This window comes from Sinocyclocheilus grahami, unplaced genomic scaffold (assembly GCF_001515645.1).
Source record: "Sinocyclocheilus grahami isolate Dianchi unplaced genomic scaffold, SAMN03320097.WGS_v1.1 scaffold5.1, whole genome shotgun sequence".
Lineage (NCBI taxonomy): Eukaryota > Metazoa > Chordata > Actinopteri > Cypriniformes > Cyprinidae > Sinocyclocheilus > Sinocyclocheilus grahami.
In genome coordinates, this window is record NW_015505184.1 from 5,398,881 (window position 1) to 5,412,788 (window position 13,908).

General features: G+C 36.1%; 1 protein-coding gene across 4 annotated transcripts in view; it reads left to right on the forward strand.

Annotated features, from left to right (window-relative positions):
- The window catches only part of LOC107585128 (small conductance calcium-activated potassium channel protein 2-like), a 31,056-nt gene that overhangs the window by 9,838 nt on the left and 7,310 nt on the right, over nucleotides 1-13,908 (forward strand). For 2 of the 4 annotated variants that reach the window (XM_016272009.1, XM_016272026.1), the window contains exons 3-5: nucleotides 5,489-5,584; nucleotides 6,863-7,281; nucleotides 9,494-9,502. In XM_016272009.1, coding sequence (XP_016127495.1) covers nucleotides 5,489-5,584; nucleotides 6,863-7,281; nucleotides 9,494-9,502 — 524 coding nt within the window. The remainder of the gene's footprint in view (nucleotides 1-5,488; nucleotides 5,585-6,862; nucleotides 7,282-9,493; nucleotides 9,503-13,908) is intronic. The other 2 variants (XM_016272017.1, XM_016272034.1) reach the window with 1 other exon arrangement.

Below are 13,908 nucleotides of genomic sequence, written 5' to 3' on the forward strand. Positions count from 1 at the left end.
CTTAACACTACATGTTGTTAATTAATATTACTCAGTATTTAAATGTACAGTTGCACTGTAACAAGGACAGTGTAAAATAATGTATTTTATTTTAAAGTGTCCTTGTTATAGTGTAACTATAAAATGAATTATTATAAAATGAATTAAGTATTGAATAATAATAATTATACCATGGTCTGTCTGAATACTGGATTCTGATTGGTTGGCAGGTATGCAGTAAAACCGTTTAATGCACAGGTAGTTCCAAGACAGTTTAATCACCGTTCTATATTTAATTTATACACACAAACACACACACACACACACACACAGAGAGAGAGAGAGAGAGAGAGAGAGAGAGAGAGAGAGGTCGGGGATCGCATTCGCAGATTGCACTGCACACACACACAAACATGTTGTCAATGCTGCCCTGCGACTTTTTTTAATAAAATGGCCTAGATACTAGATTGCTACATTACATTCCTCAGCAACGAGGTGAAAAAAATAGCTGTTTTTGAAGTACAGCTTGTTTAGAAAGACGCACAGACGCAGGTAGGCTCACACAACTCTCTCTCTCTCTCTCTCTCTCTCTCTCTCTCTCGATCGATCGAAGGGTGTTGGCGAGGACCCCAGCAAGGCGTCCAATGAGAGCCTGGTCCGAGAGAGTGGCAACGCACCACAGAAAAAAAATAAAGATATTGGCTACAAGTTGGGCCACAGGAGGGCACTTTTTGAGAAGCGCAAGCGGCTTAGTGACTATGCCCTCATATTCGGTATGTTTGGGATCGTTGTCATGGTAACAGAGACTGAACTGTCCTGGGGGGTTTACACTAAGGTAGGTGCTTCCTTTTTTGCGTTTTTCATATAAATGTCATAAAAAGGCTCAAGATAAGCAGTGAGATCCAAAAGTTTGAAAACAGTGAAATTGTCAGATTAAAATCTTGGTTATACTTTATTTGGTAACACTTTATTTTACAGTGTCCTTGTTACAGACACCACATCGGCTTACTATAGTAAATTATGCATAATTACATGTAATAACCCTAAACCAAGCCCTATTCTTAACACTACATGTTGTTAATTAATATTACTCAGTATTTAAATGTACAGTTGCACTGTAACAAGGACAGTGTAAAATAATGTATTTTATTTTAAAGTGTCCTTGTTATAGTGTAACTATAAAATGAATTATTATAAAATGAATTAAGTATTGAATAATAATAATTATACCATGGTCTGTCTGAATACTGGATTCTGATTGGTTGGCAGGTATGCAGTAAAACCGTTTAATGCACAGGTAGTTCCAAGACAGTTTAATCACCGTTCTATATTTAATTTATACACACAAACACACACACACACACACACACAGAGAGAGAGAGAGAGAGAGAGAGAGAGAGAGAGAGAGGTCGGGGATCGCATTCGCAGATTGCACTGCACACACACACAAACATGTTGTCAATGCTGCCCTGCGACTTTTTTTAATAAAATGGCCTAGATACTAGATTGCTACATTACATTCCTCAGCAACGAGGTGAAAAAAATAGCTGTTTTTGAAGTACAGCTTGTTTAGAAAGACGCACAGACGCAGGTAGGCTCACACAACTCTCTCTCTCTCTCTCTCTCTCTCTCTCTCTCTCGATCGATCGATAAATAATTAATTCAAATAAATGTGATCTTACTGCACTATTTCATCTCTGTGTGTGATTTGAAGCGGGCAGAATGGTAGAGCTAACGAGCCGTAGCTGACAAAAATAACCGTCATTTTTACCATTCCGGTCAAATATTGCACTGCGAAACATCATTAACAGCTTTAACTTTTAAATCCTGGCAAATGACCATGGTATAAGCAGGATAATGCATGGCTAGCTGTGCATTAAACGAAATTAATGAACTCCACTTCGCATCGAGTGGTTCTTGGCCTCAACGTCGTTCATTAAAATCATTTAATGCACAGCTATCCATGCATAATCCCCTACTTAAATATAGAATTAAATATATATTAAATATTAGGTTTAGTGGTAGTTGCATGTAATCAGAGCTGGGCTGATTACTTACAGATTTTAATCTGTGAACTGATTCCAAATTACATGACAAAAATTGTAGTTAGTAACGTAATCCATTATATTACATTTTAGGTAATCAGACTACTTTTAGATTACTATTGAAATGACTTGTTTGTCAGATTGATTTAAATAAGATAATCTCATACCATATTAGCATAAAATACAAAGAGTAAGAAAATATATTCCATTTTTGTTGTTATTAACAACATGATGTGCATTAAACATTATATTACATCAAGGTTTCCCAAACTGGGGTTTGTGAAGGAACTGCAGGGGGGTTTATGAGTTTAATGAAAAGCTAATAATTAATTAAATAAAAAATGTTAAATTAAAATAAATAATTTTAAAATCAATCAAAATAAAAAACTTACTAAGAAAATTAAATATTGTTATATTTGTTTACCTGCATTTCATGTGTCCATAACCAATGTCAGAGAACCAATGAACATGCAAATGTGATCCTTAATTATTCTTAATATGTGTACTTCAAGTAAATATATTAGGTGGAAGAGAATCTGATGACAAAAAAGTTTGTGAATTTGTGGATTCATGAATTTGTGCATTTTAATGTGTTGCCACCTGACTTATGACTGATCTCTGTGTGTATGTCCTCAAAACTGGTAGACTCTCTAAGTGTATATGAGCAGTAGGCTATTTTAGAAAGGAAAACTTAAAAGATGAAAAAGAGGAATTAGGGAAATTAATAATTGAATAATTTATTGCTATTGTGTAAATAATATGTTATCAAGTAATCCATTAAAAAAGTAACTGTAGTCTGATTATGAGTATTTTAAAATGTTATTTAATCAAATTAAAAGTATTTAACTTTTTGTAAAATCGGATTATGTTATCCAGATTACATGTAATCAGTAACTACCCAGGGTTACAGTTTACTTTAAGGTGTCCCTGTTACAGTGTTACTCAGTACATTTAAGTACTGAGTAATAGCAATTAACTACATGTACTTACTATATGGTTAGGGTTAGGATTAGGGTTTGGCTTAGGGTTACTTGCATGTAATTATGCATAATTTATTGTTATTATAATAGTAAGTACATAACGTGAAACAAGGACACCTTAAAATAAAGTGTTACCCTACCCAGCTCTGCATGTAATTATGCATACTTTAGTCTTATTACTATAAGCAACAAGGACACTGTAAAAGAAAGTAAAGAGTTCATTTGCAAAAACAGATAACTCTGTTTTTAATAGTTTTCTAAAATGATGTTTTTTCATTGTGCATTCCAATTAATCTCAATCAAACTGCAGTTGGGTTATTTTGATTAGGTAAAAAATAACTAAAAATACTACTAACACAATGAAACACAATACAAACATGATAACATAATAAAAAAAAACATGATTTTTGAAAATGATCTGTTTTTGCAAATAAACTCTTCAAGTGTTACCAAAATCTCATTTAAATAAAAAAACAGAAATTAAAAAAGAAATATCTATAATATAAAGAAATAAAGAAATGTTATATAAAGAAATATAGATATATAAAGAAATGTTATTGTAATTGTCTGCACTATTTCTATTGCATTTGTAAATAAATAAATAAAATATCAAATTTGTGACACTGATCAGCCTAAATGCTGCTGTCAATAAAGCAAAAGGGACAAACAGAAAAACTGAAATTCATGATTATTTTTCTATTTAAATTTCCACTCAAATGATTATACTGATAAAGAAATCTTAATATTAAAATGTAGAACAGTAGCATTTTCACTAGTGGTCAGAGTCTTTTAGTTCTTCACAAACGGTTTCATATCCTTTGGCATATACAGGCTACATAATAGCACATACAGACATCACATTAATATTTGTCCTCTTAACTGCCTTGATCTACTTTGGGATGTACCTCTTCTCATCTCTTTACTGTTTTGTAGTCATTTTCACACGCAGTACTGGTGGTCCTAGAGAGTTTAAATGCTTTAAACTTTGAGGTAGTCCTGTGTTACAGACAACTCCCAAAGCAATTCTTAATGCAGGGTCCACAAAATGAGGTGTTTGTTACTGTGACCACTCAGTTCCCTTGAGATGTGGATTTTGTAATGGTTGTGCTATTTCTAGCCCTGTGGGAGAGAACTGCTACACTGCTACTGTCACATTCAGCTGAATTAACCAAATTATCACATGGCTTGATCTCGCATGGAAAACAAAAAAGAAAAGCAAGGAACAATGGCATGTGAATGTCAGCAGGAAAGAAAGGCACTCCAGATGTGTTTGTTAGGAATCTGACCTTTAAAAAAAACCTTCCGGTGACCAACAGGTACATTAATTAGTTTACTCTGTAATTTGTCACACGGGAAATTTATAACAATTTCAGACCTAATTTTTTCATAGCGGGACCATTGGGACCTGGGGTTAAATTAGAAGGGGTAAGGGAGAAGGGAGTCTAATTTCACTGTTAAAATTAAATCTTTTAATTGCTTTTCTGTGGTTATATAAATTATGCACGCTCTGCTCAGTTTCTCATCCTGGCAGAACATGAAATTTTGATTTGGGAATCTTTGCATATGGATTGTTTCTTCCAGAAAGTCATTTCAATCACGCTTGTAGGGCCTGTTTACACCTGGTCACTTCATGCGTTTAGTCTGATCAGATAGCTATCCAATCATGAAAAGGCCAGGTGTAAATGCCCTCCAAAACGCAGTTGAGACGGATATAAATCCGATTGCTCAAACCACTTTAGGAGGTGGTCTGGGCCGCATTCCAGACGAAACTGGACAAGTATATCTAGAATATAATTACTTCGATATGCCAGATGTTTTACAGAAAAATTGACAGTTTTGGTGCCTACAATGACAAAAAAGTAAAAAAATAAAGTAAGGCTAAATTTTAAGTGTAACGTCATAAAATGCAGGGTTACTGACTATTGACTGATGGCTTAAATGGGCATTTAATGCCCTGAACTACATTTACCTTATCGTTTATTACCTCTCCCTCCAGTATGTATGAAACATGCTGATCTGTAATCCTTATTCTGTTGTACAACACTAACATTTCAACCAACAAGTCCCTCACTCCCACCAACACATTTAAGCTGAGATGACAGGACAGTGCCGAAAAACATTCAAGTATTCACATCATCAAATACACCCACATAGCGTGATTGTGCATGTATGTCATAGGGAGTTTATAGAGAGAGTAAACCTAATATCAAACATAATCAGATGTTTGGGTCCCCAGTATGTGAGGTTCATTTGTTGCCATGGGGAATATTATGGAAAGTGAATTTTTTTTTTCCTGACACAGTGGGGTTTAACTCCTCCAGGGTGAAGCACTGCAGTGTATTGTGACGCAGATGGTTTAGACAGCGTCTATTCATACAAACATGTTTCATTTAGTAAGCATGATTTTATAACTTTAGCCGAAGCTGCAAGACTGTGTGGTGTGTTTGTTCATACTAATGGTGTGTTTTGTTTCTCTTGTTGCAGGAATCTTCATATTCATTTGCACTGAAATGCCTTATCAGCCTTTCTACTGTTATTTTGCTTGGTCTTATAATAATGTACCACGCTCGGGAAATACAGGTTAGTTCTTGAGTATCAAGAATAAAAAGTTGATTGTTTTGTATTTGAATGATCTATTAATGTTAATTTTAAGGTGAAATTTGTAACTTATAGGTCATAAATATCAATGAACAGAAAACCTTTTTTAAAGCAGGTTTTTCTGAGCACTCCCACTCCCAACAGTTTCATATTGGTTAGCATTGCTGATTTGTTAAGGGTCTGCCCATTCCCAGCGTGCATTGCAGCGTGACTACATTTGGCTGTTACTGTTTATTGAATTATTGTTTCACTGTTTGCTGATGGTTTTTATGCTGTTGTTGTTGATTCTGTCAATACTGAGGTTTATGTGTGAAGTGCTGCAATCTATGTGCTTATACATTTATAAAGGTAATATATAGAAAACTATTACTCATGTATCTTTGCTTAAAATGAAAACGGAAAATATTATTTATAATAAATATTAATATAAACTAATGCAAGAATACAAACAGGGCAGATTAGTTAAACCTTAAATGCATTACTGTCTTGACCAATGTAATTTTACAATCACTGATATAGTATTTTTAGTAATATTTATTAATATATTATTTTTAACTTTAGCTTTTATTAATATTAATAAGTTGTTTTTGGGCTATATTTTCAGTTTTCGTTTCGTTTTGATTTCAGTTTGGCAAAATGAAGGGTTACACTTTATTTCGATAGTCCACTTTAGACATTCTACTAACTATAAGTAACTTTGTAACTACATGTCAACTACATGTCAACTAATTCTCATTAACTTGCAACTACATGTCTACTAACTCTCAGAATAGACTGTTAGGGTAGGTTTAGGGTTAGTAGAATAAGTTGACAAAGAAAGTGTTAGAAGATATTAAGAAGACAGTCTATTAATACTCTACTGACTGCTAGTTGACATGTAGTTGCAAAGTTACTTACTGTTAATAGAATGTCTAAAGTGGACTATCGAAATAAAGTGTTACCAAATGAAGTAGTCAGACACAACTTGAAAATCTTAATCCATCAAGTTGGCTTCATTTGTTTTTTTGTTGTTGTTTAACAATTCCTTTTTTTTTTTTTTACAGTGAGTGTTATCACTTTTAAGGAAATTAACCTGGTTTTTATAGTTTTCTCTACATACTAAGTTAAATACAACAAGGTTTTTACCATACAAAAATTACATACTTCACCTTTAAGGCATCACCTGAGATTACTTCAATTCATACATGTTTTCCAGAGGAGCTCTGAGTTCCTCTTAACTGGTCTGTTAAATACACCCTGTTCTTCATCTGCTCCCCACAGCTGTTCATGGTAGACAATGGGGCGGATGACTGGAGGATAGCCATGACGTATGAGCGCATCTTCTTCATTGTCCTGGAGCTGCTGGTGTGTGCCATTCACCCAATCCCGGGCCAGTACGTGTTCACGTGGACGGCCCGGCTGGCTTTCACCTACGTGCCCTCCGTGGCCGACGCCGATGTAGACATCATCCTTTCCATCCCCATGTTCCTCCGCCTCTACCTGATTGGCCGGGTCATGCTCCTTCACAGCAAGCTCTTCACTGACGCATCCTCACGCAGTATAGGTGCCCTCAACAAGATCAACTTCAACACGCGCTTCGTCATGAAGACCCTCATGACCATCTGCCCGGGTACCGTGCTGCTGGTCTTCAGCATCTCCTCCTGGATCATCGCGGCCTGGACCGTTCGGGTCTGTGAGAGGTATGGCATCACAGTGACTGTGACCCCGAGCTACACAGCTATACCCCTCCCCTCCACTCGTTCTCTCTCTCGCTCTCTTCTTCTGTCTTTCGCTCTCCTTCTCTCTGCATCTCCCACTCACTCATTCCCTCCAGGAGCATCTCCAACAGCCTCACGCTGCCTGTATGAAGAGCTTTTCTCCCATCAGCTCTGCGATTGCACCACAAATCCCAGTCCGTGTCTTGTAAGCTGTATTAGCAATTGTTAAATAATTCATGACTGCCTAATTGTTTGTTTGCGGAATGGTTTGTTTTGGTAATCTTGAGGAGCCCCGAGGATTCCCACTTCAAAAACTGCATCATCATGATCTCATCCCATGAGGCAGAGTAGATTTCGACATATTAAGGCACATTAGGAAATGGACATACACAGCCTTGTTGGGCTAAAGCAGCACTGTGATGAATGGGTTCGCTTCAAAAGACAGTGATCATTAACTGTTTTATGTGTACTCTGTGTTTGCCATTCCTGCCTGCGTTACCTGCTTCTCCTTACCTTTACCTCTCCAACACATGCCTTTTACCAGAATCAATTTAACCGCAGTTAAACATATCTGCATAAACAGGGCTGTGCAGAAACTTCAAGCCCCATTCACGCTGTCAGTAATTCGCAATGACAAACCAACCACAAGTTATTCATTTTCAGTGAGAGTTGCCAATCACCAGTGATACGACCACGTTTAGGAACGTTAATCTATGCAAACACGAATGAGGTGATGCAATGCGGCAACAACTAGCTTAACAGGAGAACAGCGGAGTTTCACTTGATTCATCTCCTGTGAGATACTGTAGGCAAGATGTTAATGTTACCATGAACAATTTGATTCATACACTGATAATTGTTTGTCTTGTTCATTGTATGATGCATTTATAAACTGCTGCAGTTACAAACACTTCCCTCTGCAGAATGTTAATTATTAGCAGAAAGAAAACGGACATTTTTACTGGATATACGTTTCATTTGTGGTGAGATTTTCAAAAGCTATGACCAGTTATGCAGCCCACCAATAATATGACACAGCGAATATTAGCGGCGAACTGTTGCCTAAATGCTGTCAGCGTGAATGGGGCACTAGAAACTAGAAATTTTGTATGAATATATAATAGGGCTGAGTAAACAGTAGCTATTTTCAGATTAATTGTGATCCTCATTTTAACAAATTCTTAAAAGTTCTTGATAGATCTAAGCTACGACAAAGGAAGTCATATTTTAAAGGAGTTTACAGAGACTCTGATACATTAAAAAGGTGTGTATCATGAATTTAACTGCTACAATCTACAGCACAAACAGTGTAGTTCGATTCACAGACAAATAACTTTTTTAGTTAATCAAAAACAGTATAACCAGTATAATCTGATTTATGAACAAATGTTTTCATACTCTTAGCTTACAGATAAATATAATTCATATTATAATTATATTGATATGAACAGTAAAAAAAACAATCTAAAATCTAAATCTAATTGGGAAATATGTATTAACACCCAGCCCTAAAATACAACAGTTGTCTCTTTCCATCTACTCTCTTAAAAATAAAGGTCCCAAAGGGGGGATTTTGTAGTGATGCCATAGAAGAACCATTTTTGAAACCTTTCTGTTAACAGTTCTTAAAAGAATCATTTTTTATTTATGTGAAGAATATTTTACTAATCTGAAGACCTTTTTCCACTGGCAATGGAAAGGTTCCATGAATCTTAAATGTTCTAGATGAAACAGTCATTGCAAGTAAACAACCTTTGTTTTTAAGAGTGTATGGCAAACAAAAGAAATGCTTTGCCAAAGAAAAGATATGACAAGAAGAGTTGTCAGTAACTCTCATCTCTGTGGCAGAAAGACGGTTCACTTCTGAAAGGTTGTTCACAAAAGCAGCAGTCTCTGGCAATATTTCACTTTTGTGGGTGTATAAGAGACTGAACAGGCAATAATGAAGAGTTTGGAGCGGTAAACGCGGTGAAGGTTTTGATGTTATACCATACCATTACCCAGCACTCTGCACCCCAGTCTCATCGGCTGCAATGCACGACACAATGCTGCCCACACTCTGTTTTTTTCTTGCGTGAGTAATTTGCGTTGCGTATGCGTGCCTGTATGAATGCATGGGAGGAGGTTTCGAGTGCGTGTGTGTGACTATAATTCACTGTTGTACTTTCTATTTCCCCTCTATGCTGCTCCATAGGGATGCCATGTGAGTCCTCGTTCTCTAGCCGTGGAAAACCTATCATTGTTCATTGAGCTGGTGCCACTGCTGCTCTAAGAGGGGGGAGGGGTGGGATTTGACAGCTCTGAGCGAAAACTAAAAACTCCAATAGATTAATTTATTGGTAAAAACATGGGAAAAAACCATGTGTGAATGTGGCACCATCCGCAAAAGAGAAGTTTGTTGATAGCAAATGCACTAATGGTTTCGAAAGCTATGATTTGTGCAGCACTGTGAATCAAGCGTCTCTTTCTAAAGTGTTCAGGAGTAGGAGGGAGGAGGAGGAGGAGGAGGAGGAGGAGGAGGAGGGAATTTGTGTTAAAATGGAGCAGCTCCTTCAAATCACCTTTACAAACAGGCCTGAGGGCAACTCTTTTTTTTCCCGATTATTCCTTCAGCAGCTGTTATTGAACTGTAATACGCCCCAGCACAAAAGAGAGCTACAGAAATACCTGTGAAACAAACCTTTATATTTTACCTGATACATGTGCTTTCTTTGCATCTTTGTAGTATTCAAATGTAGGTTGGCGTAACGGCCATGGTCATGTGTTTGTTCGCATGTTTATTTAACTTAAACTTTGTCGGTTACCACAGAGAAAAATGTGTGTAAGCAGTTGAACAACACGTGGCCCCTTGTAGAGGACAATTTGAGCACAAAAAGGTGGAATGTTGCTGTCCATTCTAGCACAGTCTCCTCCGAGACGAGAGAACGCAAGGTTTTAGGATACTAGATTACTGGGTGCCCACTTCTGGTAAACTATGAAACAGCATGGTAGTCTTCATGTTTACTGCTTTGTCGTCATTCAAAAGAGGCGCTCGTTTCTCCAAAGTGCTGCTAAATTGGGCCTTTTACTGCACTATTTTCTTTTCTCTAAGCACACTGGCCAGTCCAAAGGGCAGAACGGTGTGAGACTGGACGAGCACGGAGTCCGTCTGGAATGGGAGGGACGGGAAAATGAAGGAAGGGCTGGGACATTGGAGGAACATTGCTGTTATTTGCAACGTTGGCTTATCATTCACACTTGATTTTATGTACCTCCTGTTCATCGCTTCACATCTCTTGATCCTGTTTCCGCCCCCTCCCTGCCCACTTTTCCCTGAATATTTTGCATGACTCAGGCAGTTTCCTTCTCTTAGGCCCTTTCCCCAAATGTACGTATGATTCCATGCATCATTCCATCTTCATCTCCTTCTCAAACACTTTTTCATGTAGCTGAAAGTTTGATAACAGAAAAGCAAGATATGATTAGATAGGAATAGAGCATTTGCAGGCTATTGAGAAGGTACATTATAGTACAATACCTTCCATTTTGTCAAGATGCTTTATAGTATCTCCATGTATGCTGTATTTGGTGCACACAGTTACTGGAGTGTTGTTTTAAGGATGGAAATCAGAAGATGAATAAACACCAGCTCGCTAACAGCGTATGCTCAATTAAAGACCTGCTAGAAGGACTGTTTCTACAAAACGTGTCCTGATGACTGTGTTATACTTGTGCCCAAAGCATGTTACCTTCCTCCAGAGAACTGGAATATTGTGTCTGAACCTGGTCTGGTTTTGTTGTCACACTAAAGCCTCTAACATGCAGTGTGAGCTGAAAATGAACTCAACTATATTAAACATTTAATTGTGCATAATTACTTCCCCTATTTGTATTTTAAGATTTTGCACAATATATCGGTACCATATGGGTTATTAACCGATATTAGTGTTTTTTATTTATTTGTATCAGGCTACATTGAATAATTAATTGTGCATATTTACTTCCCCGTTTGTATTTTTAGATTTTACACAATATATCGGTACCATATGGGTTATTAACCGATATGTGTTTTTTAATTTTTTTATTTGTATCAGGCTATATTGAATATTTAATTGTGCATGCTCATTTCCTTTTTTGTATTTTTAGATTTTGCACAATATATCGGTACCATATCGGTTATTAGCCGATATTAGTGCTTTTTTAATTTATTTGTATACGATTGTATTAAATATTTAGTTGTGCATACTCATTTGCCTTGTTTGTATTTGTAGTTTTTGCACAATATATCAGTGCCATATCAGTAATCAACCGATGCTAATGTTTTATTAATTTATTAATTTATTGTACTTGTTTTTAGGCTATATTACATATTTAATTGTGCATACTCATTTCCCCTCTTTTTATTTTTAGGTTTCCATCATGTAATGCTTAAAAAACAAATGATTTAATTGAATTGTTTTTTGTAACAAAAAAAAATCGAACCAAACAAACAAAAACATTTTAAGTTGTTTTTTTTGGAGGGACAAAATAGTACAACATGTATTTAGTTTTTGAAAATAAAGTTTTTATTGGCCATAACACAAAAATAATTTTCTGCTTATCTGAAATGACCAGAATTTTGTGCATCTCTAGTTAACATGGGTGAATGAGGTTAAATGTCTTTATATTTGCTCCATCATTGCATCCTCTAACCATGCTGTCAGGGTTTGAGTCATTAAAGGAATGAGATTGCTGGGTTTTGTGAATTTTGCTACTAAACAACCATCTGTAGAGTTTTTATGGGAATTTGGGATATGACTGGGGTATGTGGGGAATACCTTTTTTTCAGATAGACTTCTTGATCTAAGTTGAAGGTGGTGCCAGCTCTTCTCCATTTTATGCCAGTATTGCATACAGTATATTGAGAGCTTTAGAAGGCCAGTATGTAGTTTTTTACTTTTAATTACCAGCATTGAGGGAAATGTTATTGCACTTCTGCACTGTCAAAGCAAAGGCAAGCTAATGATGAAGACAGTGTGCGTAGTCATAATCAGACCTACATTGCATATTCATGTTCATGTGTGCAAACGGACAGACCTCACAGGATATGACCTCTTCCAAAAATTGTGTCATGTGAATTATTAGAGTTTAACGGGCTTCTAAGAGCGAGTGTATGGTTGAGATAATTGTAGAATGCAAGTCTGATGTAAAAGGGTCTTTACCAGAGTTCTTCAAGAGTAAAATCTGGTAAACCGAGGACTCGTTCTACCTCTGAGATCTGACACCAGCTTCAAAAAAGATCAGTTAAAAATGACTGAACCTATATCAGAATGGTTTGTGCCAGCACTGTGTGCTGTTTCACAATGGTGATGTAGCACATGGGCAAATATCTTAATCTTATGAGAATCATCCCTCACTAGAACAAACTTTCATATACTTGAATTAAAAAAAATTATAAACTGTAAACTAAAAGCTGATACTTTTGTCCTCATTCAATATGTTGGTCAGTTTTATTATAGGGTTTGTATCTTTGCTCTCAATATACTGGCTTATACAGCATGCAGGATGTGGATTTCTTCTTAAAAATGCCTGCATGGTAACTATCCTTTTCGCATGTGAAAATGGGGCTCTCCCATTACATTAAATAATAAAAAACCAATTGCTCTTAGAGCATGACTGCAGAGTTGAATTGTGCTATAGACAGGCTCAATTGATAGTAGCATGACCTCTCTTGTGTTTTGAGTATGCTGTCTTAGAGGGGACATTTAGGAACATTTAAATTTTTAATGCTATATAAATGTGTTTGATTAGAAACTATTCAGTTTTGAAACTGAATTAACATTGTGAATTATTTGCGTTCAGTCCGGCTGATCAGTATGACTGTTGAAGAGCCTGGGTTAATAACTTGTTCTGTTATTCCTCATCAAAAGTGTTCCCATATTGTATGAAATTTAGATAAATGTCTTCTGACCTGTGCTTAGCTCTTCCTTGACAGGCTGCTGAAAAGGTCAACCTCCTGCAGATATGTGAATGAGTTGCTAGTAATAGTCTAGTCTGGGGACCAGAATTTAGGTCATTTGTATTTGTCTCTAAGGAGTTTAAAACTTTAAAAAAAAATTTTTTTTTTTAGTTTTTAGCTGAATTGGATCATCTTCTCACTGACTTGTGGACTGGATTTCACAGTCAAGTATTGTATTGAGATTTACAAAGTGAAAACAGATGCTTTATTTGACCACTTGTTTTCACTGTTTAATTTTCTTTTTGAAAATACATAGTAATTAGAATTTTAAAGGATATCAAATATATTTACGATTTTATACATTTTTCATTTTGTTTTGTGTCTGGGAAGGTATAAAATCGTGTGTATGGTCAAAACACATTAGCATGTAAATGTAAAAAAAAAACAGCTAAATATGATCTGATAAGGTATTTACTGATTTGGTATGTTTCTCTGCCACTTTGTGTTTTTTCCCCTTATTACTGGTAAAACTGTAATCAAAGACCTGATGTTGAGACGTTGATTTAATTTGACCAAATTCTACATATGTTTTACAGATATTTCACCAGAAATATTTGAAATTGTTTTGTCAGTTGGGCCAAAGGTTCACGATTTAAGCTGTGTTTTCCACAGCCTGATCAAGGTTCTCTGTC